The 26,630-nt window shown below is 45.5% G+C and overlaps 2 protein-coding genes across 7 annotated transcripts in view; both read right to left on the bottom strand.

The window, feature by feature from the left end:
* Window positions 1-4,655: 4,655 nt before the first annotated feature.
* Window positions 4,656-14,693, bottom strand: ANKRD60 (ankyrin repeat domain 60). The gene is made up of 4 exons (XM_008013014.3): window positions 14,264-14,693; window positions 9,299-9,429; window positions 7,580-7,745; window positions 4,656-5,293 (listed from the first exon to the last, which is right to left on the bottom strand). Exons 1-4 carry the CDS (start codon window positions 14,691-14,693, stop codon window positions 4,983-4,985), a joined length of 1,038 nt encoding a protein of 345 aa, XP_008011205.1. The 3' UTR covers window positions 4,656-4,982.
* A 263-nt stretch (window positions 14,694-14,956) lies between these two features.
* LOC103243620 (serine/threonine-protein phosphatase 4 regulatory subunit 1) overlaps window positions 14,957-26,630 on the bottom strand; it is an 83,296-nt gene continuing 71,622 nt past the window's right edge. For 4 of the 6 annotated variants that reach the window (XM_008013025.3, XM_008013048.3, XM_008013032.3 and 1 more), the window contains 8 exons: window positions 26,445-26,540; window positions 25,590-25,775; window positions 25,170-25,331; window positions 24,144-24,244; window positions 22,091-22,211; window positions 21,178-21,312; window positions 18,728-18,869; window positions 14,957-17,925 (listed from right to left, as the gene is read on the bottom strand). In XM_008013025.3, coding sequence (XP_008011216.3) covers window positions 17,768-17,925; window positions 18,728-18,869; window positions 21,178-21,312; window positions 22,091-22,211; window positions 24,144-24,244; window positions 25,170-25,331; window positions 25,590-25,775; window positions 26,445-26,540 — 1,101 coding nt within the window. In that variant the 3' untranslated portion in view covers window positions 14,957-17,767. Of the gene's footprint in view, window positions 17,926-18,727; window positions 18,870-21,177; window positions 21,313-22,090; window positions 22,212-24,143; window positions 24,245-25,169; window positions 25,332-25,589; window positions 25,776-26,444; window positions 26,541-26,630 lie in introns of those variants that run through there. The other 2 variants (XM_073005601.1, XR_005234881.2) reach the window with 2 other exon arrangements.

Here is a 26,630-nt window from a genome sequence, read left to right as displayed (position 1 = left end):
CCGAGAAGGTTGAGGCTGCAATGAGCCGTGATTGCACCACTGCACTCCAGCCTAGATGATGGAGTGGGACCCTGTCTCAAAAACGGAGACTTGCCGGTTGTACCAACTCAGGGCTATGTAAAACAGTTCTCTTGCCCTGAAGCAAGCAATGCTAACAGTTTGGAGGTATACCTTTGACATCATTATTTGTGCTCAAATAAACATATATAGACACTGGATTTGCCTCTTTTTAAAATCGTGCTCATAACATTTCTTGGGCAACTTGCTGTTTTCCACTTAATGACACATCCCGGATATCCCTCATGTCTGTCCCCTGGCCTGTACATACAGATCAAGTCATGTTGTCGTAGCTGCAAAATGAGCCACCATCCCTCCCCCTTGTGGGCATGTAGAGTGTTTCCAGGCACCTGCCACCATAAACAGCAGTCACGAATATTTGCAAACAGGTCTCATTTTGTACAGGGGTTTCTGCCACCATAAACAGCAGTCACGAACATCTGTGAACAGGTCTCATTTCGTACAGGGGCTTTCTCTCTGTAGGATGGATTTACAGAAGTGAGGCCGCTGTGCTAAGTCATGGCCATTCTGAATATGTATTGTCAGGTAGCAATCAATCCTGCAGGAAGATGGGAGTCGACAGGCTCCCCTCTGCAGCGCTGACATGTTTCCCAGGTGCACACACGTGCACGCACACACACATACACACACACACACCACAGCCCCAGATGTTAGGAGTATTTATCATTTTTCCAGTTGTAAATTGGTAATGCAAGCCAATCAAATGGGTAAAGCGTGACATTGTACTATGTCGGTTTCGGTTTGATTACTTTGACAATTGCTATGGTTGAATTCCTTGTTATTTGAGCAGGTTTTGGTACCTCGGGGAAAGGGGTGGTCCACAGACCCTTTCAGGATATAATGAGAGCTATGAAGTTTCTCCCCAGAAAATGTATACAGACATGCACATTTTGCAGACAATTCCAGGGGTTCAGGCACAAAAGCCCATATGTGAGGCCCGTTTTCAAAGTGGCGCAGACTGCGGCGTTTCTGACATTTCCAATGAACACAAACACGATTGTTTGTCTAAATGTTAATGGGTTTCTGTGCCCTCTGCTGGAAGCATCTGCAATCAGAGCGGCACTGCGGAGGCAGAGCCCAGTGACTGGAATTTTCCTCTTGCCTTAGAGCTGTTTTCCTCTCCTGCAGAACTGGCCCTGGAGTTTCAAGTTCAGAACGCACTTTTTTCAAGTAGCTGAGAAAGCCCTCTACTTCACACCCAAATCAGCAAACTTAAGAGAATTTATTTGTCTCCCACTTTGGGGATTATTAGTTCTGGACAGAGACTGTTACTGTATAAGGTTTGCTGAAAATGTATGAGGTTATCTGGAGACGGGGGCTGGTGGGGGGTGGTGTATTGATTCCCAGTGAGTAAATATTTTAAATAAATTAAGTGGTTGTAGCAATAATAATAATAATAATAATAATAATAATGGCTACCATTTTTCAAGCGTCTGCTCCGTGCCAGACATTTAATCCCTCAATGACAGAGGCCAGGTTTTATTACCTGAGTATTACAGAGGAGAAAACTGATGCTCTGAGAGGTGCCATTGCTTGGCCCGATGCCACACAGCTTGTGGTGGAGGAAAATTCTAAACCGGATCTGCCAGACTGCAAGCCCAGGCCCCTCCCACTGCATCTCAGGGTCTCGCTGACAGGGCCTTGGGTCTTGAGGGCACAATCCACACTGGCAGTCTCCTTTCACCAATGCAAACCAGGTTGGGATGCTGGTGACGAGGCCCACGTGACGGATAAAGACCCTGAGGCTCTTGGGAGGTGACCATTTGGTCCAAGGTCACACAACTAGTAAGGAGGAGAGAAAGGGATAGAACCCTGGCCTGCAGTGCACTGAAAACAAGACAGTGCCGTTAAATCCCAGCAAAATACTGCTACCTAACAAAACACTGCGCTCTGCTGATGTCTTTTTAAGAGGGAGATTGGTGAGGGTCAGGGTGGTGTCGAAGCCATACTAGCACAAAAAGGAAACTTTCTCCTTGTGGATACGGAAAGGACCGAGAGCAATGTCAAAAGGGATTGCCTTTCCCACCGAGTGTTTCAGTGTCACTTAATACAGTGTCAGGGACCACCTGAAGTCCCCTGAGGCGCCACCAGTGAGATGCCCTCCCTGCTCTCTGGAAACCCCTGGGTTAGTGAATACACTTCAGGCAAGGGAGTGCCCCAGGTCTGAGACTGAGTGAGGAGATGGTGGCAAGAGTCCAGCATGCAGCTGAAGGCCCCGCGGAGTCATCTTCGGAGGGAAACCAGTAAGATGCAAGCCGAGATCTGTGCTGGCCCCAAAGCCTCTATCCCCACCTCTGCACAGGCAGCTCTTCCCCTCTCATGACTGCAAGCCCAGCCCTACCTGGGGATGCCAGATGAGGCAAAGGAACTGGATGTCATGGCCTGACAGAGCAGAGATGTGCCTGACCACCACGCCAGACCACCTCCAGGGTCCAACAAAAATGTTTGAGATTGACCCCCCACACACTCAAAAAAAACTTTGTTGTCTCCCAAAATGTGAAAAAAAACTCTTCAAAATAAATGTTTAATGAAATATCTACAAAATGTAACGTCCCACCCAATGGCAACTCAACCCTTCTATGGCTCTGGACATATTTTATTTCATAAGTGATACAGGATGGAGCACTCCCCAGGACCTATGAGTGTTCAGATGACCCTACCACAGACTGAGCAAAATGTCACCACGAAGACTTTGGGACCTGCCCAATGTCTGGCCAAGTGTTTAATTGAATTGGAGGTAGATGAAGATAGAGTGCCTGCCCCCAGAATTTTACATATAGAAGTCAGGCAGTTGGTTCTCCAAACAATGAAGGCAGCTGGGCAGAGCTCCTGGCAAATGCACGACTCTGAGTAATGCCACTTGTTAAGTTAAAAGAGTGCCCGCATCACCCCCCTAACACCTCATTAGCTAAATGGATTGCCCCATTGGGTTGGGGTTGCTTAATATCTGCCTATTGACTTTGCAGAACGTCTGCCAAGAACAAGATCTCAGTTTTGACAGAGCTGATGCTGAGGTATTTTTTTCCTCGGCTATTATTTGTCAAACAGAGTGCTGAGCTGGGTACAGCCACGTACACTGAGTGTAAAACCACATCATTAACACAGATCTTACTTGCTATGACAGCAGGAAATGCAGCCAGTTAATTTAAAAGCTGACTCCAGTTCTTGGGATGGAAGTGGGAAAGGGGGGCCAGGATACAGTGCCATTTCCCATTCCCAGGAAAACTGCAATGGTCACAAGACCATTGCCACACATTTTGATTCCAAAAGTTGCTTAGAAGGTAGGGCTTCAGAGAAACATGAATGGTCTGTGGAAGGTGGGAGAATGGACCCCATACGCCACCCAACAAGATCCGTGGCTACTCCCTCACTGTGGCGTCAGAGTTTTGGATTGTTCCAGAGAGACTTAGATTGATTCTACCAGGTTTCTCCATGAAATGGAGTTTGACAATGAGAGGCAGTCACATGGATGTGCCCCGCATCTTCTCACTCGTTTTGTAGCAGACCACATTCTTCAAAAATTCAAGCCACATTTTAAAAATCAAGAGAGATCTGGCCAGGTGCGGTGGCTCATGCCTGTAAATCCAGCACTTTGGGAGGCTGAGGTGGGCAGATCATGAGGTCAGGAGTTCGAGACCAACCTGGCCAACATGGTGAAACCCCGTCTCTACTAAAAATACAAAAATTAGCCAGGCGTGGTGGCGGGTGCCTGCAATCTCAGCTACTCAGGAGGCTGAGGCAGGAGAATCGCTTGAACCTGGGAGGCAGAGGTTGCAGTGAGCCGAGATGGCACCACTGCACTCCAGCCTGGGCAATAGAGCAAGACTCCGTCTCAAAAAAAAAAAAAAAAAAAAAAAGTCAAGAGAGATCCTTTCAAAAAGCCAGATTTCCAGGTCTGGAGAGCTCTAGAAAGATCTAGCAGCCTCTGCATTTCATCTCTGCAGGAATGGGGTCTCAGCGCCCTCTTCAGACAGCTGGCCCCATCCTTATCTTTCCTTCTTGTTTCCCATGCCCAGCTCACTCATGCACTTGGCAGGCTGGGACCCTGTGGGAACACCAAGAACATCCTGCAGTGTGGTATAAGGTTTTGTAATGCAGAGACCTGAGAGTTGAGATAGACACTCCAAGGTGGTTTGCTCAAAGGAAAGAAGGAAGGGCTATCCCAGTGCTGGCAGGAAAAGGAGAACACTAGCAAGAGGAGACTGCATGGACCCCTGGGGATGAGACAAAAGAGAAGATGTGGCCAGCCTGATTCTCATCTTCTTTTACACTGTTTCCTCCCCATCTAGTGCCAATGTGTTACCTTTCAACAAGAGTAATAAGGCATCCCTTCTGGAGAATGTGTTTGGAGAGCCAAGCTCACCCAGCTTCCCTTCTGCCCCTGACTCAAGAAGCAGACCCCTCAAAGATGGCTCAGGAAACCTGGAACATTAACTGTGGGAGCATTTAGTTCCACAGCTTTACAGACTGAAATTCACAGCCCACACCACACACGACCTCCTGACATTTGCTGGCACTTGTTTTGTACAATAACAATAGTGCTATTATCATTATTGTTATTACTCCTATTACGCCAGTGCATTAGACAGTCCCCAGAAGGGAGAGAAGGTAATTGGCTCCCATCACCCTAAGCAGCGCTATTGGGTACAATGTACAAATAGCTTAAAATTAAAGGCTGGCATCAGAGCCTGTTCAGTCTGTAATGGATTACCAAATGAGCACAGACTTACCTCCTGCCATCAACACCCTCCCGAAATCATTTGCAAACAGGACAGATAATTTCATATCTGATTCAGGTTAATTGCCCTGTTTTCCTGCCTCCCTGCTCACCAAGGACCCCCATGGGATTGAACTCTGCAAAGTTGCCCAAACCAGCTTCAACAGGCAAGCGTTCCCACTGGGAGCTAATGAGGGGTCATCATCGTCACCTTAGACCTAAACCCAGACTTGATCCTCTGCAAAGCATTCTTCATGACCAAGTCATTAAGATCCCGTATCCCTGACTTCGCTATCTGGTGGAGGAGGAACATCTGCCGCTCACTCTGTGTGTGGTTCAGGCGGTGTGCAATGGAGATGGGGGTCTCTCCCTTGGCATCTTTGTCGTGGATGGAGGCCCCGTGCTGGAGCAGAAGGCTTATACAGTCTGACCGACCCATTGCTGCAGCCACATGCAGGGGTGTCCTGCCCAGGGGGGATCTGCTGAGGCAGCTGGCTCCTGTAAAATAAGAACATTGGCCAGAAGGAAGACATGTGGAAGGGGAACACAGGAGGGGTCCAGGGCTGTGAAGGGAGTGCTCCCCAGGGAGGTCCTGCTGCCTGGCCCAGCTCCAGCACTGCCCTGCCTCCAGTATGTTCCCCTGGCAGTAACCAGTGATTTTTCCAGAATGCCCAGATCAAACTCCTGCTCAGATCCATCACTGCCATCCCGCCACCTGTGGGTTGATGTTCTAGGTCTTTCTCTCTCACTCTCACCATACCTTCCCATTACTATTCCAGCATTCCCCCCTGCCATACTCTCCTCCCCAACCCCACCACCAAGGCACCAATTATACCTACCTTCCACCTTCATCCCTAAAATACACCCTGCTCTGCCTCCTGCCCCAGGCCCGTTCACAACATTCTCATTTTATTCTGGGCTAACTCTGACCTTCCTTTAGGTTTCATTTCTTTCCTTGGGAAAATCTTCCTTAGTTCTCCCACCCCATGAAATCTCCTGTATAAGCTCAATAGACACTCTACATCTTCACAACACTGTGCACACCATTGACTATGGAATTATTTGTAATAATCTACTGACTTCCCCGCATAAACTCCAGGAGGGCAGAAAACACACACATCTGGCTCGTTGCTGTTCTCATCCCGAGCACGTAGCTCAGTGCCTGCAGAAGACAGGCACTCGGGAAATGACGCAATGGACAGCCTGACTCATGGACAGATTTCACTTCGATTAAATTCCTCACTGCCTCCTGCAGATGGATGGGCTAATGACAGGTGTCCAATATGGAATTGTTGAATTGAATCAAATTCTGGATAACAAATATCATGACACAGAAAACAAGGCAATTCAATTAAATTCAGCTGACATTTTGGTAACCAGTTTTTATGAGCTCCGGCTGGTTGGTGAGGTAAAGTTTTAAATAGGCTCTAAGAACACCAGTGTCGACCATGACACCTCCCCCCAGCAGCTGTCTGCAGAGGACAGAAAACTTTGCAAAGCTGGCTGTAATTTTTTAACTGGTGCCTTCAAATACATCACAGTTCCATCAGAGTGAAAATGACTTTTTATGAGCTTAAGGGACTGCTGGGCTGTGCAAAGCTCATATTTCATTTTACAACAAGCAAAGAGCAGACAGGCAGTGAAGGAAGGAAGGAGAATATTGTTGAGGTAACCTTTACCCATCACAGAGGTTTAAGGCCCCTCCTGAGCCCAAACCATTGACCAAACACCACATAACATGTTCTCCCTTTTTCCAAGGAAGCTGGTGGTCTGAGCTGTTACAGCTGTTCTCCATTGTTCTTGAGTGGTCTGCATGTCCATCAGTGGGCATCTTTTCCCAAAAATATCCCACATCCAGGGAGGATAGAGTGTACACCTATGGAATGTTGTGTAAAGTTCTTTAATTTGAAGACAATGTTGTCTTAGGCTTCTGTTTCTATCTATCAAGAGAACCAGAGAGAGAGAGAGAGAGAGAGAGAGAGAGAGGAAGGAGGCCCTTAAGTGGAGGTGGGGTGAAAAGAGAGTTCAGCATGAATGTCTTGTGAGAAAATAATAACGGGGCTTGGAGAAGGAAGAGTGGTGATCCTGCCATCCACCACAGAGCTGTGCTGGCTGGAGGGTAGACTATTTTGGGGTTTTTTTCTAGTTTTTTTTTTTTTTTTTTTTGGTGTGTGTGTTTTTGTTGTATTCTCCTGTCTCAGCCTCCCCAGTAGCTGGGACTACAGGTACATGCCACCACACCCACCTAATTTTTGTATTTTTAGCAGAGATGGGTTTCGCCATGTTGGCCAGGCTGGTTGTGAACTCCTGACCTGATGTGATCTGCCCACCTCAGCCTTCCAAAATGCTGAGATGACAGGTGTGAGCCACCGTGCCTGGCCAGAGGCTAGACCATTTTGGACCGTTGCAGCATCCTAATTTCAGGCGAGGCTGGAAATCACGCAGACAGCATGGAAATATTCCCAGCAATATGTCTGGTTGGAAATGAACCAGGAATCCTTTGTAGCTGCCCCGTGTCTTGGGTCCTGAAATTTCTGCCTCACTGAACCAGAAAGAATCTTCTTGAGACCTGGTGAAAAGAAGGAGGGCAGCCTCTGACTGGCGTACCCTAAGACACTTGCCTAGACAGGGAGCGAGTGGTCCCATGGGGACCCTGATTGGTGGCTGACAAGACACAGGTCCAGGAAACCACTGCTGGCAGGGCCTGGAACACAAGATACTCTGTCCTTTCTACCTGCAAAAAATCCCAACTCATGAATATAGGAAGCTTTCTACCAGAATTACCGTGTTCTAGAAGGTACTGCACAGCATCAGAGTGACCTCTGTGTGAGGCCACATACAACGCCACAAATGCCCTCTGAGACGTCCACTGCTTCCACTTCTCACCCTCAAAATGTTCTGAATTGGCAGTTCGGTAGAAGGAATCTTCAGTAAGCCCGAGACAAGATAGCTGGGCAAGATAAGAGGAGTTTGAGTTATTCTCAAAAGCGTGGCTACATTCTGCTGGATGGCTGATGGGGCATGCTGAGGGGAAGGCCTGCTTGAATGCCACACTCAGGCTCATCATGGGAGAAAAGAGGTGCAAAACCTCCAAGAAAAGCTGAGAAACACCCAGGATAGGATGGGGAGGCCATAATTTAATGCCTTATATATGTTCGGGAAATACGAATTCGCCATCAGTCAGGCTCGGAACGCAGGACGGTCTTCCTGTCGATGTTTTGAAGAGAGAAAATAGCTTTGCCGGGTGTCCACAGGAAGGTGGTTGAAGCCACTGAGGAAGAAAACAGCCAATACAAATGGCCTCCCAGAGGGTGACAGGCATCTCTTGGAGACCAGCTCTGGCCTTCCCATCTATTTGTGTGCCCATGGTCTCCGTTAGGTTTCAGAGCAAGCTGAACACGCACAGGTGAACAGCCCAGTCATGTAACCGGGTCATGGTGAATTAAGTCTTTGAGCCTGGGAGGAAGGCTACGGGTTCCCCCAGCGAGGATACTCTGCCCTGATGTGGGAGTCAGGACTGGGGCGGTGGGAGGAGCAGAATCAAGATGAGGATGATGGCAATTCTGACAACCTCAGAGAGCAGGGAGGTGACCCCTGCAGTCAGAGCAAGAGTCAGAAAACCAAGCATAGACCACACTGCTGGTGACAAAGGGGAGGGAGACAGAAGGGGCAGAGGAGCGTGCAGAGGAGGAGAAGCGGGAGGGATTGGGAGGTGTGTCAGGCCTGGGTGCCCCTTCCTGCCCACCCTCACTGCCAAGGCTGCCTCCTGCCGCACCTGCCCCGAGCCCACCCACTCTTCCGAGAATGCCAATCCCAGCCCCTGCTACACCCAGCCTTCCCTGACCCCTTTCTCAGCAAAGAAACTTTGTCTCCTCTTCTCCAGGAGCATATAGCTTTCCATCCAAATTTCTTTTCTAGAAAGAATACAGCATTGCCCCTCGTGTCGCAGTGATTCATCTTCCCTGTTGGGTATGTATCTGGTTTCTGTCCTCCTGCCCCCCACTGCCCACCCCTAGAGCCCAGCTGAGAGGCCAGCAGGAGCCCTGGAGGACAGAGCGCCCACCGCTCGCCCCAGGAACAAGGGACCTCCCGCCACCCCGGAACCAGGCAGCACCTGGCGGAGGCCTGTACCACAGCCCCGAGCTCTGAGCTGTGCATTTCCCAGTTATCTGGAGTTCTCCTCTCAGTGTTAAATTAGATTTCCGACCTTATCACTCATACACACGAATAGAAACGTGCTGCCTCGACTCCTTTGCGGGGCGGGGCGGGGCAGGGCAGTAAGTGGGTTATAAATCACAAATTGATAAACCCAGCAAAATGGTAAACCCAAGGAGTGAAGGCAAACCCTCGGTGCAGTATTTCGTAATTATGACACGGCTCATCGTTCTCTCTTCCCTGCTCTGAAACTGTTACTCAGATATCCATATTAAAGACTAATTTTTCCCCCACAATTTACGGTTGCTTCATAACGTATAATATCCATTTAAAGAAGCATGAAAACACCTTGCTGGGATCCCCTTCCGCAGCCGCCAAAACAAGTTCTGTCCATCCGTCATGACGCCAGATACATAATGAAATAATCCCTCCAGGAACAACATCATGGAACTTCAGGGTAGTGTCATCCATCAAAACTCCTGCAGGGAATCATTTTTTTTCTTTTACAAAATTGCGTATCAAAGATAAACTACTACATTGGTTAAGTTAAGAGATTATCTGACCTTGAGTGCCACAAAGATAATTTTAGAAATATCGAATACGAATCTCATTTGATGGTGCCGCGTGGGTCTGTCTGCTGTTGGTAATGCTTTTTAGAAAATTAATTTGGTTCAGCTCAGATGGAAGCCGAACAAAATCACAATGCCAACGATTTATAAAATTCTGTAATTATAACTTGTCCTATTGTGAAAAGGCACATGAGTCAGTAAAATCATTTTATGAGGCAAACTCTACAAATAGAATGACTTAAACTTGAAGTAACCAGTCATTAGACACACGGCACCATGTGGTTAAACAAGTCATATAGGGTAAACCAAAATACTCTCTTGGATAATGTCATTGCTTGGCTAAAGAGGTGACAATGACAAAAAATTGTTGGATCTTTCAAATTGAAGGCTGGGAGGGATTTTTCCGCCTTGGCACTGCTGACAGTTTAGACTGGGTAACTCCTTGTGGTAGGGGCCCCTCCTCATTGTCAGGTGTTCACAGCTTCCCGGCCTCTACTCACTAGATGCAAGGCAATCAAAAATGTCTCCAGGCTCGGTACAGTGGCTCGCACCTGTCATCTCAGTACTTTGGGAGGCCGAGGTGGGCAGATCGCCTGAGCCCAGGAGTTCGAGACCAGCCTGGGCAACATGGCAAAAACCCATCTCTACAAAAAATACAAACATTTTCTGGGCCTGATGGCTCACACCTGTGGTCCCAGCTACTCAGGAGGCTGAGGTGGGAGGATCACCTGAGCAGAGTTGCAGTGAGCCAAGATTGCACCACTGCATTCCAGCCTGGGCAATAGAGTGAAACCCTGTCTCAAAAAAAAAAAAAAAAAAAAGTCTCCAGATATTGCCAAATGGACTCTGGGGGACAAAATCTCCCCAGCTGAGAGCTGATGTGATGTAAGGAGCTAATGCTGACATCCACCCCAATTTGGACTTGGAGTACCAGAGCTCCTTTGGCCTCATGCTTTCTTTATAAGCAATGCCATCAACATCGAGTCCCAGCTCCGCCCAGGTGAGACGGTCTACATTCCAAGTCAGTGGGATTCATGAGTTTTCTGGTTTTATGATTGACTGCTTTGCGCTTGTATACTAGGTACTTAGTGATTACTTGGTGCCCAGACTGAGTACCTATATTCTTTCATCCTTAGGACAGCTCTCCAAGGTAGGTTTGTTACGTCCATCTGCTGATGAGCAAACGGAGGCTCACACAGCCTGTAAACAGCCACCCCAGTGCTGACTCCCTCCAGGGCCACTGGCTTCCCACTTTTGGCTCTATGAGCACCAATTTGCTACCAGAAACTCAGGATGGTAGATGTCAACAGGCAATAGTGATCAGCAAATCTGTTCATTAGTGTCCTATTTGTGGTTCAGACACAGAGGATAACCGGTAATTAGTCTAAGTAAGACAACTTGACTCCCTACAACTTTGAAAATATTGAGTAAAGCTGTGTTTTGCTGAGACGTGCAAGAGTACAACTCCCACATGCTGAACAACCCCTATAGAAATCGGAGAACATCCTCTTTTTATAAACAGGCAGCCACTGCCTTGGACTTAGACAAATACTAATTATCACTAGCTAAATAAATTATCAAAGTTGACGACAGACGTGTAAGGGCAACCCTGACCCATGGATGTGCTCACCCCTTTTAGATTTGTGTATCTCAAGGTTTTCACACATGATCTCATTTGATCTCCCCCCGCCCCAAATTTTGAGGTGGGTAGGAGAGGCCTCAGAGGATTATTTATAGGCAGTAGCCCAAATTTCTTCTAATAATGAGTAGCACTTTCTGTCTTTCTTGTTTACCACCCACGGCAAGGACTGCAACGGCAGAGAGAGGTCGAGCTTCTAACAGTTGCTAAGTGCCTGTTGAGTGATAGCACTGTGACATCAGTGTTAAGTCACCCCCTCTCTCTCGCTCCCTCTTAGCTTTCTTGAATTAATAGCTCAGCACAGCTCATCAGCGAACATAAATGAACAGAAGGGGTGCCAGGCATTTGTAGTTGAGGATACATAATTTTCAAATTACTTGTTTGGGAACTCTTACTAAGTCCTTCAACAACTCTCCTCACTTTTAATATGTTAAATACAGACTAGGCTGGAAACACATTTCTTTCCAAATAAGACCTCAAAAATGCCCAAGAGCATCTTCCAAATACTCCTATAGGAAAATAATATGTCATGAAAAATGCTTAACCTATTTTAAAGAGAGCAAAGGAAGGTATTTTGGCCTTCACTGTGCATTTTGAGTTTCCTGAGTCATTTCTGTCCATAGGGGGAAACAGCTCTTGAGAATTCTAGAGCTGGTGGCTCTGTGTTATGGATTAGGAAACTGAGCCCAGAAGGGCAGTGTCTGGCAGCACCAAGCCCGTGGAGGCAGGCTGCTTTCAGATCTGTCTGTCTCCATCGTTGCCCAGCCCCTGCAGTACAGCTGCAGTCTCTCTGCAATATCAGCTGTTCACATTCTCTGTGCAGCAGCTCAGAGATTTTTTCTATATCTTCATTTTCTTGAAGTGTGTTGTGTTGATTTCAACCAGGTGGGGAGATGATGGAGCCAGGGACTTTGATCCTGTTCTCATATCCTAAATATTGTAGGGAATCGGGATAGGGAAAGCCACGCCTTCAGGTCAGGGAAGGAGACTGATGGAAAGAGAGATGGGCTCTAGGGTGCCTGGCCTCCGCTGGGTATCTACCACATGAAACTTGTCTGGAGCGGGGCCCTTGGGGTCCTAATTCAGTCACAGGGAACTTTCGGTTCTGGGTTCTGATTCCGGCTGGGCTAGCTTTGAGCTCCCAACGTGAACAAGGACACGGCTTGGAATTTGGGGTTCTGATATGTACTAGGTTAGTTCCAGTATTCAGGTTCAAACGTGGATAGCAGCATTTGCTTTGAGACTCACGTTCCCGTGAGGGCAGTTGACTCTGGATTTGGGCTCTGATTAAAGTAAGGTTTGCTGTCTGTTTGGGGGTCCTGATGTGACAAGGTCTGTTCTGGGATTCGGAGTCCTCATATGGGCAGGACTTGTTTTTGGATGTGGGGATCTGATGTAGCCCCGAGTAGTGTGGCATTTGGAGGGTAGGAATAGAGCACATCTGCCCTGAGATTTGGGGGTCTTCATGGTGATAAAATCTGCTCCAAAATTTGGGCTCCTGCTATATGAAGTGTTTGGTCTGGAATTTGGGGTTCTGGTATAAATAAGGTTGGCTGAAGGATTTGGGTTACACATACAAGAAAAGTTTGCTTTGAGTTTTGGGGTACTCGTGGAGGCAAGGTTTGGTTTGAACTTTGACTTCCTGATATGGACATGGCCGGCTTCAACCTTGGAGTGCTGATGTAGACATGGTTTCATGTCTGGGGGTGAATTCAGATGTGGGTGGGTTTGACTTGAGCTTTGGGATCCTGTTGTGGACAGAGTTTGTTTTATTCTTTGGAGCCCTCATGAAGACACTCTGAGGGGATTTGGGTTCTGGTATGGTCATGGTGAGCTCGGTGACTGCCTTTCAGATGTGAGCAGAGTTGGCTTTGAATTTTGGGGTCCATATGTGGGCAGGGTTCATTTTGGACTGTCATCCTTACGTAGGCAGAAGTGGCTAATGGATTGGGGTTCAGATGCACAAACGGTTAGTTGGAGACTGGGGGTCCAGAATTGGGCAATTGAGGGTCACGATGTGGGTAGAGTCTGCTCTGAGATTAAGGGTTCTTCAGGATGTGAGGCTCCAACTTGGGCAGAATTTGCGTATAGATATATGGGGTCTTGAGGAGGGCAGCGTTTGTTTCAGATGTTGGCAACCTTGTGTGGACATGGTTGTGGAGGATTCGGGGTTCTAATAGTCACATGATTAGTCTGGGAATTTGGGATTTCAGATTTAACCAGGTTTGTTCCTGGTTGCGGGGTCCTGAAGTGGACAGAGTTTGTTTCAGCTTTGACCTCTTTGCCTGGACACGGTTGTTGGAGGATCTGGAGTTCTGAGTTATGGTTAGCCTGGAGATTAGGGGTTCAGTCTTGGGCTGGTTTGTTGATTTTGGGGTCCTGAGATGGACAGGGTTTGTTTTGATTTGGCGTCCTTGCAAGACAAAAGTGGCTGGAAAATCTGGGGTTCTGAGGTAGTCATGGGTAGCCTGGAGATTTGGGGGTCGGTGTTAGGCAATTTTGTTCTGGGTTGGTGGGTCCTGAGGTCAGCAGGGTTTGTTTCAGGTTTGGCATGCTTGCGTGGACATGGTTGGCTAGAGGATTTGGGGTTCTGATGTTCTCAAGACCAGCATGGCGGAGGACTTGAGGTTTGCTTTGAGTGTGGGGTACTGACATGGGCAGGCTTGCCCTGGGATTGGGGGTCCTGCTGAGGACAGGTTTTGTTTCAGACAAGTCTTATTGGCTTTGGGACCTGTGTTCCTTATGAAGACATAGGGAGCCTGAGGGTCTGGCTTCTGGGGGGTCCTGGCTTGGACACGATTTGCTCAGGGTTGGCAGATGCAGCCCAATCCAGGCAGGACCTGCTTGTGGATTCGGGTCATGTGGACAAGGTTTGCCTTGATTGGGAGTCCAATTTGAATCCCGTGTGTTTGAGATTGGGAAGTCCCTCTGCGGCCAGGACCCCAAGTGGCCCTTCCATCTGGGTTTCAGGGTGGCTGGGTTTCAGGGGTTTCCTTTGCCATCTGGGGTTTCTCACGTAAGCAAGCTTCCCTTTGGGAATCCAGCTTCAGAAGTGGACAGGGTGCCTTTACATGTGGCCAGGGAAGGGGTCAGGGCAGGAGCCACCTTCGTCGAGGTATTGGAGCCGCTGGAGGTTGAAGGGGATGCCGACCATCAGGTCCAGTTCCTCTTTGAGCTCCCGCACGGTCATGTCGCCGCGGCAATTTGCCACGCGGAATATCTCCCCCGTCTCCTCCAGCCGCACCCGCAGGAAGAAGACGTCAGGGGCCAAGTCGGGCAACGCGCTCGCGGCCTTCGGGTCACCGACGAGCTGCTGGCTCCGGCCGCGGGAACAGGCCCGGGACTGCGCTGGGAGGGGCCGCGAGCCCGCCGAGCCTGCCCTGGACCCGCCGCGCCCCTGCGGTCCGGCCCGCATACCTCCCCTGCGTCCCGCATTGGGGTGCAGGCGAGGGGCGCCCCCCAGCGGCCCCGCCGCCCGCGCTCCGCTCGCCCCCGCCGCCGCCCGCCGCATAGGCCAGTCGCGGCCGCGCGTCATCCGCGGCTCAAGTGAGGCGGCCGCGCGTCATCGCCGCCCCCGCCGGGCCCGTGCGCCCCCCGCCCCACTGTGACGCCCAGGCCCTGCCGTGCCCGCCCCCTGCAGACGCACGGCGAGGCCTCCCTGCCCGCCGCCCGAGCCCCCAGGGAGACCGACGGGCGGGCGGCGCCCAAGGGTCCCGAAGTCGCTTCCGCGATGAACAAAGACGCGGTTTCACGTGGCCGCGGGAGACGATTCTTAAATAATGGAACAGGACGTAGGCCCTTCCCGAAACAACAGGGAGATTTATTGATAAATACAGAGACATCGCCGGGCGGCCACGCTCTGACGACCCAGTCCCAAGCTCAGGCCCGGTCCCCACCTCCTCGAAGCCTCCAGGCTGCTGTTAACGACTGTTCTTTTCACCAGGCAAATGAAAGGGGCATTCTTACTGCTGTTAGGAAACGGTTACCACTTCTCCGTGTCTGTTTAAAATAGGATCTTTGCAGAAATTGGGATAAATCACCTGGAGGAATTACCCATGAACAAGGCTCCAAATCACCATTGCATGCATGGTCTGCAGAGTTGTAAAGTGCAGACTTCCGTTATAAAAACACTTCTAGTATGAATGAATAAAAAAACAAAAAACAAAAAACAAACATTTCATAAACATGACTCCCTGCAGCAGATCTGGTCCCGACTTGGGGGGGTGGATCCCAGAAGTGGGAGACAGCCTTCCATGGAAACTTGCAAAACTGCATCAAAATCTATCAATTCTGAAAATGCTCTTGAATTACTGGCGGGAGAAAGATGCTGATAAACACACTTAAGTGGAGAAACGTCCCCTTGACAAAGGCTGGGCTGGCTCTATGAAGACACCTTTGGAGTGAGCTCTGCCTGGGAGAAACCCATCTGTGCTTTTCCATTTATTCACCGGAGATGAGGCTGAGTGTTCAAGTAAACAGGAAGCCTACCTGTGGTGGTCAAATTACAAACACTCAACATCGCACCCATGAATAATTAGAAAATACAAGCGCTGAAGTGATGGGGGGGAGCTAGGAGGGCAAGGTGAAACAGAACAATCTTGGAAAAATCTCGGTTGTTGCAAAAAAAGAATAAAATGTAAGCTTAAAAATTATTTTTACAGAGAAATTACAGCCATAAAAAATATCTCTGCATTGGAAAGGCAAATTATAGAAAAAAGTTAACACATAAACTGAAATTGTAAAGGTTAGATTATTTACCAGAGTCTCTACAATCTATCCAAGCATGTTGTGATTCAGCATGCAAATTATACACATCACAACACAAACTGAAGCTCATTTTTTTCCTTAATGGAAAATTAACCTCTGAATAGAATACAAGATTCCAGTTGAATAATTCTACTTGCTGCTAGATCAACAGATTTTAACAAAACAATCTCAATTTGTAGGCAATAAAAAATAAAATAAAAATTGCCAGTTACCAAAGCAAAACAATATCTCCATTTACTTTAGGCAAGTATTAAACACACGACGGATTGACCGTTTTTTTTTTTTAAATATGTAGCTTCCGATTTATTAACTCACTTTTTGCCGATGCTGCCTAAATGCTACCCTGGGGTATAATTTGCAGCTCTCACATACGTACTTTATTATTATTTTGGCATGGTATATATACTCCTATCTGTCTTTTAAAAGAATCCGTTAAATGGAATTTGGAGGTGGGAGTAACATCCTGTATACCAGAAAATTCAATACATAGCTTCAAAATTTCATTAAAAAATAAAGACAAGACAAACAAGAAAAAGATCAAAGGGCAGAATAGAAATAGCTTACAAGCCCTTAGCAGAGCTAGCTCTTTAACCCCAAATGAGCTGTTTCCTCCTTCCTTCTTTATCCTACCTTTGAGAACATAAAAATAGAAACAAGAAAAATGACATGTGCATACATGTATGTAAAATTTGTTCAAATGGTTAGGAAACCTTCATTTTAAAAACCTGGTTAAATTCTAGAGCAGATTTCTCAGTCTAAATTTGAAACGCATGAAATCTAAGTGATGTGTACTTAAGTCAATTTGAAGAGTATATAATTTGACCCCCAAAGTCACAGGTGCGTAGAACTTGTGGGCAGGTTCTGATCAGAACTGGGTTTTCCTTTTTTTTTGGTTAAGATTCTAAAGCATTAGATATAAAGTCAATATCCATGCATCTCAGTTATCAATTTACCTCCCAAGTTTTTAAACATATAACATATCCATATAAAAATGGAAAAACCTCAGTTATCCATTTCCCTCTCAAGTTCTTAAACATATGAGAGCATATCCATATAAAAATGAAAAATCTTTCAGCTTTATGCCTCTATCAAAGGCCAACACATATCTTCATGGAAACAGTTCCTGTCAGGTGGGGAGGAGTGAGTGCCTGAAGAATGTTCCAAGTAGTTTATGACCAAGGCACAATATTAGAAAGACTGCCATCAATCATTCTTTAGATTTCTTTATCACATTTTTCAAAAGTAAACAAACTGAACTATATTTGTAGCAACTCAAAGTGGAGCATAGATTTAAATGATGTATTTGTTCAGCTCACTGATAGGGGGCAAATACTACATTTATATATTTTCTTCCTGTCAAGAGTTATTTACATATGTACAGTATTTCAGTTAAAAATAAAACATAACACCAGAAACTATATTTTATAGGAAATCATAAGGGAAGGAAATATGCAGGTCTATTAAAGACTTAAGAGCTTCTAATAAACTACTTGGCAAGGGTTGGGGGGACTTCAGATCATACAGTCTGCCATGGAGAAAATAACTTGCTGGCAGGCAGCCTGGTGGTTCAGAGGCTCCAGTGCCCAGTTAGCTACATGGTCTGCAATCTTTCCACAGACTTACTGATCAGGCTTGATCAGGATGGCCCAGCCATCCAGAAAAAGCCCCCATCAGGTTCAGTGCCTTCGGGGTACAGATGGAAAAGGTGCCAGTCAGAGTGCACGGTATGAAAGGCTCCAGAATCTCCCCCAGCTGGTATAATACAATCAGCTCCCCTTCAAGTTACTTTAAGCCATATGTACCAAGCATGAAACAATCAGATTGCAACTCATCACGTAGTAGTTAATTCTGTTTTTCTAGTACAGCAGTGTCTATGATATTCCGCCGCTTTGGTTCAAGGGCTGCAAAAAAGGAAACATCTTGGTCCCGGTCTGACTGCAATGCTAAGACGGTCTCTTCAATGACTTCAAGATGAGGGTTACCGGCATTTCTAAAATACGCTAAAGAGAGAAACCATGAGTCTGAATTAGGTATGCCATGAACAGTGTTCAAAACACACGTGGTTTTGTTTTTTGTTAGCCACATGTCAGGACAATAAATCATTTTTCATAGAACAAACACAGATATAAGTCCTTTCAAATGATAAAATGCCTTAATCAAAGAGTATTTCTAAAATGTTAAAGATGGACTCCTAACAGTTATGTATATTTTAAAAATTATAGTAACTATCTTTTTTTCCTGCAACACAAAACAAATGGCAATGTGTAGAACAGGAGCAGGTTGCAGGTAGGGTGGGGCAGGGGGTGAAGTGGCAAGACATGTACATGTAGGGCAGAGTTCAAGATATTTTCTTGTATGTGTGGTGTAGAAATAAACTATCCAAGAAACACAAAGCTTTTATTAAGTCCTGTCCAGGTGTAAATAACCCATTAGTTGGGTTACAAATGTTTTCTAACTGACCACAAAACAATACCATTAAAACGTAATAGCAGTTAAGGCTTCATAATCTTTCATGTCATAACTCAAAATTTATCAGTTTCCCTCATTTCTGGAAAGCTATGTAATATTTTGCATTTTAGTATATGTTTATTAAGTGTGAAGACCAAATTACATTCATTTCCTTAGTCATTTTATAAATAACATAAAATGATGCATAAAAGTTAATATATTCATTTACATAATAAATCTTAAGCACGCTGTCACACAACCTGCCTCAGTTTCCTAGAGGAAATCTAGCTGCGGCCTTTAACAACTGCTGGAGTTTACCTGAAATGTGTGAGTTCCGAAAAGTGCTCCACCTACCCTTTGCCGACAGCATCTGCCTTAGGGCCTTGGCTAGCAGAACCCTCACATTGGGCACAGGATCTGACGCGAGGCTCAGGAGGCTGGGAAGCAGGTGCTCCACGAACTGGTCCACGGGGACACACTCCTTGCTCACCACTGCCTGCCCCAATAAAGTCACAGCCAAAGAAGTGATGTTTTCCAGCAGTCTTCCAGAAACATACACTTCTTTAATCCCAAAGAAGTCATTTCAGAATCTGTATGTTTGAGGCGTGTGTGTGAATTTTTAAATCTCAAGCACTGCATTTGGTTAGAAACACAGTTAATATTTTGTTATAATTCACCACCAAGCAGTGGGTTCCAAGTAGGTTAAGATCTGGTGGGCTTTCGAGTCAGAAAAGTCTAGATTCAAAACCTAACTTGGTTTTAGTAGCTATGTGACTTCGGGTTAAGTGGCTTAGCCTTTCTGAGCCTCAGTTTCCTCATCTGTAGGATGACAAGTCTGTTATGCAAAACATCTAGGACAATGTCATTCACAGCAACCGTGGCTGTCAAGTGAAAGTCAAATCCCAAACCATAACCCAAAGCCCAGACCTCTGTAAACGATCAGTAAACGCCAGTCCTGTAGTCATCCCCAGCATATGCATAGAACTTCTCCACTTACAAGACTTTACATGTATTCTCTCAATCCTCAGGACTAGCCCTGGAATTCAAAATCAGCCTAGTTTTACAGGTGAAAAAAACTTCATTTCCAATGTGGTGGTGACACCCAGAAGTCTTATAACCACCAAGTGGCAGCAGGGTGGGGACTGCAAGCTGAAGTGTGGGTTCTAACTCCTGTGGCTCTTCTACTCCAGGGTAATTTGTGTTGTGGTGGATGGGCATTGCAGTGGCTGCTGGTGTTCCCTAGGTGCCAGGCGCCATGCTGGGTAGCTTAGCTCTATCAGCCCACGGAAGCCCATGACAACACTAGAAGGTAGGCACATATTCCTGGGCCCCTTTAAGCAGTGTACATGGCACCCGACGTGTAGTCTTTTACCCCTCACCCCCTCCCACCCTTCCCCCCAGTCCCAAGAGTCCTTTTGCTTATTTCAGATTTTCTAAATCTCAGATAAAGAATTTAAAAATAAAAGCACAAAATATCTCCATTAAGCTTTCTCCGCAAATTGACTTGGAACACTGACTCTTCCTTCACAAAAGTCTGTGCCGTCAAGCCTGTGGTTTGTGAGTTTGTTAGTCACTCCGCCATCCACTGCCCTTTCTCAGAGTGGGAGGCCAAAGCACCCCTGTAATGTCCCACTGGTCCAACAGGGGGTGCTGGTGAGTCCTCTGGTGCCCGTGGTCATCAGGGAGAAAAAGGGGGGCTTTGTGGTCTGGGGTCAGGTATGGTCCCAACCATGGCTTTACTGTACTATCAACAAAGCTGGGTGGCGAGTTCACAGAGGTTCATTACACCAATCCCTCTACCTTTGTATATGCTTGAAAACATGAGTAATGAAAAGTTAAAATGTTAAAAACAATACTTTAGCAGAAAAAAAAAAATCATGGGCTTACACTTCCTGTGTGATCTTGAACAAGTGACCTAACCTCTCTGGGCTTCAAATGTTTCACCTAAAAGAGCTGGTCTAAAGGTAAATGGGTATGCCATACTCGATACACATTATCTCTCTTTTTTTTTTTTTTTTTTCCTGAGATGAAGTCCCACTCTTTTGCCCAGGATGGAGTGCAATGGTGCAATCGCAGCTCACTGCAACCTCCTCCTCCCGAGTTCAAGCGATTCTCCTGCCTCAGCCTCCCAAGTAGCTGGGATTAAAGGTGCCCGCCACGACGCATTACCTTTTATTAGAGAATTAAATGTGTGATGTGATGCCTGACACACAAGAGGTATTCAAGAAATGGCAGCCATTATCACTGCCATTGCCCCTAGGCAAACATAAATCACACCCTCATTTCCAAGAGGCTGAGTAGAGAGAGCAATCTGAGGAGCTGGACAGGATGATACGAACTCTACACATTTACTCTAAAGAGGTTAAAGTCTGTGTCCTAACCCACTGCCCAGTTCTTCATCCTGCCTTCCTTCCAAGGCCACTGGCTAAGGTGAGGTGTAGTGGCAGACACAGACCTGGATAGGGCAGGAGTGGACTGTGGGCCTGGCCCTTACCTTACTGGATGGAAGTGTAGGAGAGCAGAAGCTTGTCCACTCTGTCTTTAGCATCTAGAATCTGTCTGGACCATGGTAGGTACTCAATCAATAGCTATGTGGCAAATGAGTAGGCCAGTGGGGTAACCCTGGGCAAGTCCCTTCACCACACTGGGTTGGTCCCAATGTCCTGTGAGATAAGAGGGCTAGGTGAACTAATTCCTCAGTTCCTGGCTAGTGTTCCAGGGCTGAGATTCTCTGTCTGGTGAACTTGCTTTCATCATATGGCAGATGTATACCCAGGGTGGATCCCTCCCCAGGTCTTGCTAACCTGACAAATGAAAGCGAAAGCTTGCCTTCCAACCCACTTAGAACAGTGCCGGAACCTTATGATGAGTTCACTGATGAAATTTAACCCCAAAGCACTTTCACTGTTGGAATAGAACTTCTGCAGAATTGCCACAACCTGTGAAAAATATCAGAAGAGCACATTTAAAATGCTGCCATCATTTGAATTATGAATACTACTCTACATGGAAACTAGACATTTTTATGCACCCTTCCACTTTTAAAATGAATTTATAAGCACAGGAGAAAGTAATTTTTGTCACGGTCATCATTAGAACACAGAGAAAAAAGATGTTTAAATATATGGCAATACACACACACACATAAAACCCTTCATAAAAATGAAATTTAAAAGGAGACTGACATTAGAAAAATATATTACTAATCTTAAAGTTCCAAATTTTAGAGCATGTCCCCTTGCTTAATAACTAAATCATTACCTTTCAGAACATGCCATTTTTATAAAATTTTAATACCATCCGAGTATCTTAAAATCAATATTGTCCAATGTGATTTTTTCATCAGCATTCAGCTGGTATAAAGCCCACATAAAAAACAGGATCAGCCTTTCTATAGCAGAGCCTTTGCTCACTAAATATTTTTCTACAAAACCAAGCTGTAAATCAACCTGTATTTTAAAAACACTAACCTACTGCTTAAAGGGTTTCATATATAAAAGGATTACTCCATAATTTCCGACACTGAAACATATAACTTAACAAAAAATCTATCTTACAAATTGATAAAACTATAATAAAGTTCCTAATTTCAAATTTTAAAAGCTAGTTTCATAGGTAAGATGACAAATTAAGCCCAGAAAAATTAAGAGTTAAAATGGAAGATACATCAACATTCCTATTGGTAAACATCACAGAGCAAATGCCCTGATTCCTTACTAGTTTGAAGGAGATCCACCGAACTTCAGAAACCCGATCTGCACACAACTTTAAGGCAATGTGCATTAGGTAATCATAAACATCATTGGGACTATAGAGTTCCAGAATCAGTATCAGCTGTCTGAAATTAAAAGGAAAAAAACAAAAACAAAAAAACAAAAAAACATTATTTTGGGGCAAAACAAACAAACAAACTTATTGATTTCTTTTTACTGTCATTTCATCTTATAGATAAAAATAGCCAGGCTGGGAAATGAACAGCAAAAGACCCAGCAAGATTTCGGTCTTCAGTAAAATGCCAACAGCAGAAAGCTGAGCAAAATGACCATGCAAAAAAATGTGAACAAAATTGTAATTCTTCATCTCACACACATACAAATCAAACAAAAGGAAATAAACTCCGTAAAACAGAGGCTGAGAAATTTATGAATACAGATTTAATATTTCGATTTTAGGTTATCAGTTGAAAAGCACATAAAACTTTAAAAATCAGATAACATAAAAATAGCCAGAATGTTGAAGTTCACAAAGGTCAACAGATCAAGCGAACACTCTGAGATTGCACGACCGCCCCAGCGTTTCTCCAACTGCAAACCGAACCGGATGCTCCTGCTCGCAGCTCTTGGCAGCACGAGGTGGTTTCACTGCAGCGAGGTCCGCTTGGAGAGAACTGGGAGCGCGTGCTCCTTACTCCAAAAGACAAAAGCATGCAGGAGACGGCTGCCTGCGAAAACCCACTACCAAAGCTTTCACTACTTTCTAAATGGGGATGGGGAGAAGGACATGAAAATAAATGGCATTGTTTTCACCCAGGCAACGAAAGGAAATGAAAAAGAGATGGGGAGGAAGTTAGAACCAGAAGCCAGGAGTGCTGGTGAATACTTTCATATCAAAAAACACTGTTTTCAAAAAAATGATACCAATATCATGGGCACGGGAGCACAGAATTCATATCAGTCGCTGTGCCTTCAATAAGCCGGGAGATGGGAGATACGGAGCGTAGCAGGGGAAGATAACGTGGTCGGGCACTGGGGCTGCGCTACCTCCCGGGGCAGCCCCTCTGGGCACCGAGCACGCCCACTTCCCGTGCGCCGCCGCTAGAGGTCGCACTGCTTTCATGGAAAACGTGGGCCTGTTTTTCTCGACTCAGAACAGGATGCTGGGAACATGGTACAATGACTGAAACCTCAATCTCTCAAATTAAGCAGAATGATTAAAGACCACAGCAAAGAGAAAGGCTTTCGGTTTGCCCCTGGCATCAGCCAAATCATATCCAGAATAGCTGCAAAAGCCTGATGAATTTATTCGGGGAAGACAATTATTTGAGATTTCTAGTTGTGGATGAGAAAAATGAAAATTAAAGACCCTGAAATAAAAACAAGGTAAAAACTAAAACCCAAACAACCGCCACAAACAAATTCCCCCACACCATGAAAGGCACATTATATACCTTAGGAAGGGGAGTTATTTAAACTGATGCTTCTACCCTTTCATCATCACTAAAGCCTGGAACATTCCTTTTGCCAGCTCAAGACAGAATTAAATAACTCCTTCAGGCACAAAATGATGTGCAGATAGGAGCCACCTTGGGGGACCTTTTTATTTCGTAATCATCTCATCTAGGTTAGACCCCTTCCTGTCTCCCACAGCAGCTGAAGGGCATTAGGCATGCTGTACCCTGCGGAGAGGACCACACTCAGAATGTTCAAGAAAGCTCTGGCAAAAACTGCTCCGATTAATAGGAAAATATTGAAGAGTGGGTGATTCATCTTTTATTTGGTTCAAATAAATTGCCTTCTAGAACAGCAGAACACTCTAATTCGAAAGTGACTCAAGCCCTGTCTTCATCTGAAAATGAATATCTCCCCGGAGATTGTGGTATTTGTAACTTCGGGTTTTTGGAATTCTGTTTATACCTTAATAAAAACATAATCTCTTTATCTAAAAGAACACTATTACTGCTGCTGCTTTAGAAATCAATTATATGGTAAGAAAATTAAGATTTATTCCATCTAGTTTGCCTTCTCATATCCCCAAATATATTTTTACTTACTCTGCTAGTTCATATCGAAACCTCCAATTCCTGCTGTTATCAGTCACTACAAATTCTTGAAGCTGAAAAAGATAGTCTCTCCTCTTGTCTTCATGAAGCAACTATTTTTTAAAAATGTATATATAAACAAACATGTATAATCCTTCAAAATGACCCCAAATGCCCCCTTTTATTACACTTCCGATTAGATATTTGTCACTGGTAAGAACTTTTGCATTTCCCCTACACCTCGTAGTCTGTCACCCAGCATGGCTGTGAATGAACGTTGCTGTATACTGACATCAAATGCATCCCTGAATGGCTCCAACCTTTTCCCCTGGCCAGGACATGTGCTTATTATGTGTTTCTGAATGCCCCTGAGGTCTTCCTGCTTTAGTAATTTCCTACCTAAAAACAAACAAACAAAAGCCCAGTCTGTGCGTGTTTGGAAGACAGCACACCAGTGCCGCTTCCCAGGGAGCGAGGCTGCTGCTCTGCACCAGGAGAGGAGAGACTCGACTGGAGCAGCGCACACCAGAGTCCGTGAAGGGCAGCTCTTGGTCATGTGGATGAGAGTAATTAGTTTCTCTAGGTCATTTTTAAACTCTTATTTTTATATTCATCATTCCTTTAGGGGGCGGAAAAAAGCCAGAAGGGAAGCAGAAGCGCCTTGCAGAAAAAGTGCTTCATGCAGAACAGAGGTTGGACTTCAGCCCAGGCTCTTCCCCTGGGTGACTTCTGGGCAAGTCAGGTCACTACCCGGGGGCCTTGGTTTCTTCTTTTGCAAAAAGTGTGCTAGGCTTTGTGTCTACCATCTTCCACAGAATTAAAACTCTAACGGACAGGAAAATTTGGAGAAAAAAGTTTAAAATATTTACCCATCACTGAAAGAACTCCCACTTTAAGATTATGGATGGTACATTTCAGCTAAAGAAAGCTAAACAACCGCATTGTTTTTTTTTTTCACTGACACCATATCCATCCAGGGTTTCACAAATTTGATTCGGAGAAGGAGGCTTGTTTTTTGCTTTTAACTCTTCTTCCTACCTTTAGAAAATCATACAGGTGTTTAAGAACTCCTATTCGCACTTCATCCAGATCCTTTAAAAATCCATTGAAGATAGGCACCAGGTCAGCTGCTGTTAACTGATCCCCAAGAATCACAGCTAGCTCGTGAATGGAGAAGGCTAGGGTTCGCCGTACCTTCCACTAGGGGTGCATAGCAGACACACGAATCACGACAAGCAAGTGCAATTCAACCTCTTCCATATCTTACGTGGCATTTTTGGAGCAAAATGAATACTGCCAGGTGTTGGACACTTAAAGCTTTATTTCGAACAGAGACCAGTATATATGCCAATTTGCATCCACATAAAATTCAGGTCAATAAGCCTTGCTGCAGCTCCCCTTTTCTCCTTAACGAATGACCCACCCTCTTTCTGCATATGCCTCTGAAAAGGCTTTTACCTGTACGTCAGAAGCCAGTGTTTCGTATGTATCTTTCAGGCAGTGCCAATTTTGCCTGCCCAGGGTCAGCGCCACCCCTGGGAGGCTGTAGGCACAGTGTTTGGCTATGTCAGTATCGACAGTCTGGGCTCGAGCTGGGTCAGTCATGGACACATACTGATCTAGCAGCGGCTGAGGTATTATATCCTGGGAAATGAGAGAGAAAGGAGGCCATCGTGCGTGCAGGAAAATACTCATGAAAAACAAGGAGTTTGGAGTTTAGAGGTGAAAACAATAAAGGAGAAATGTGAGAGGAACAGGAGGCCTTCCTAAAGTCAAAGGGCTTCAGATTGCCAACTCTGTTTTCTCCAGAGAGTGGGTTTTCAATTTTGAAGTGAAAGCAACACCCAGAACTCATCTTTTTAAGATTGGCACAATATTTGATATCATAGAGGACAGTCTAGACAGCAATGTCTGCTTAGGCTGGTACATACAGCTCTTGAGAATGGAGACTGGCTTCTCTTTTCTTACAACTGCCCCAAGAACATAGCACCTGAGACCTTATACTCCGATAATCAAGCCTATGTTTGACTGTGTTTGATTGAGATAGAACTCAATCAAATCAGTGTTAGATGTCCTTTTTTTCTCATATTAGTTTGCTTTATCAAAAACACTATTATAGATTGTTCAGAAGCTTAAACACTACCTTACAATTAATTTTTTACAATTATATTAGCAACACAAAATACAAATTAAAATATGTAATCAATATTGATGGAAGAAAAAAATATTTGGTTCCAAGTCTTAAAGTTAACTTTAAGAAAATATACAGCTTTGAATTTTTTTTGTTGTTGTTTTTGTTTTCAAGAAACAAACCTGTAATTTAGATTTATTCTCTTCAAGTAGGGTGGGATCCTGCCTCTGGTCAGTCTCCAGATGGTCACTGGTTCCATTTCTGGGTTCACCAGGATCCTACAGAGTTGATTGGACATGTTACCAATTTGCTCCAAAGGAAGCAGCTGTCCTATCACTTCCCCTTCAAAGAGTCCTTTTTCAATGCCA

This window comes from Chlorocebus sabaeus, chromosome 2, assembly GCF_047675955.1.
Source record: "Chlorocebus sabaeus isolate Y175 chromosome 2, mChlSab1.0.hap1, whole genome shotgun sequence".
In the NCBI taxonomy this organism is placed as follows: domain Eukaryota; kingdom Metazoa; phylum Chordata; class Mammalia; order Primates; family Cercopithecidae; genus Chlorocebus; species Chlorocebus sabaeus.
Note: the sequence above shows the minus strand (reverse complement) of the source record. Positions and strands in the feature narration are given on the sequence as shown.

Excerpts from the sequence above, each read along its gene's own strand:
- ANKRD60 (XM_008013014.3), bottom strand. The coding sequence starts at position 14,693 with ATGACGCGCGGCCGCGACTGGCCTATGCGGCGGGCGGCGGCGGGGGCG. Across the intron at positions 9,430-14,263 it reads GCTCCAATACCTCGACGAAG|GAGTTTTGATGGATGACACT; the intron begins GTGGCTCCTGCC and ends GATTCCCTGCAG. Across the intron at positions 7,746-9,298 it reads CGGAAGGGGATCCCAGCAAG|CTATCTTGTCTCGGGCTTAC; the intron begins GTGTTTTCATGC and ends TATCTTGCCCAG.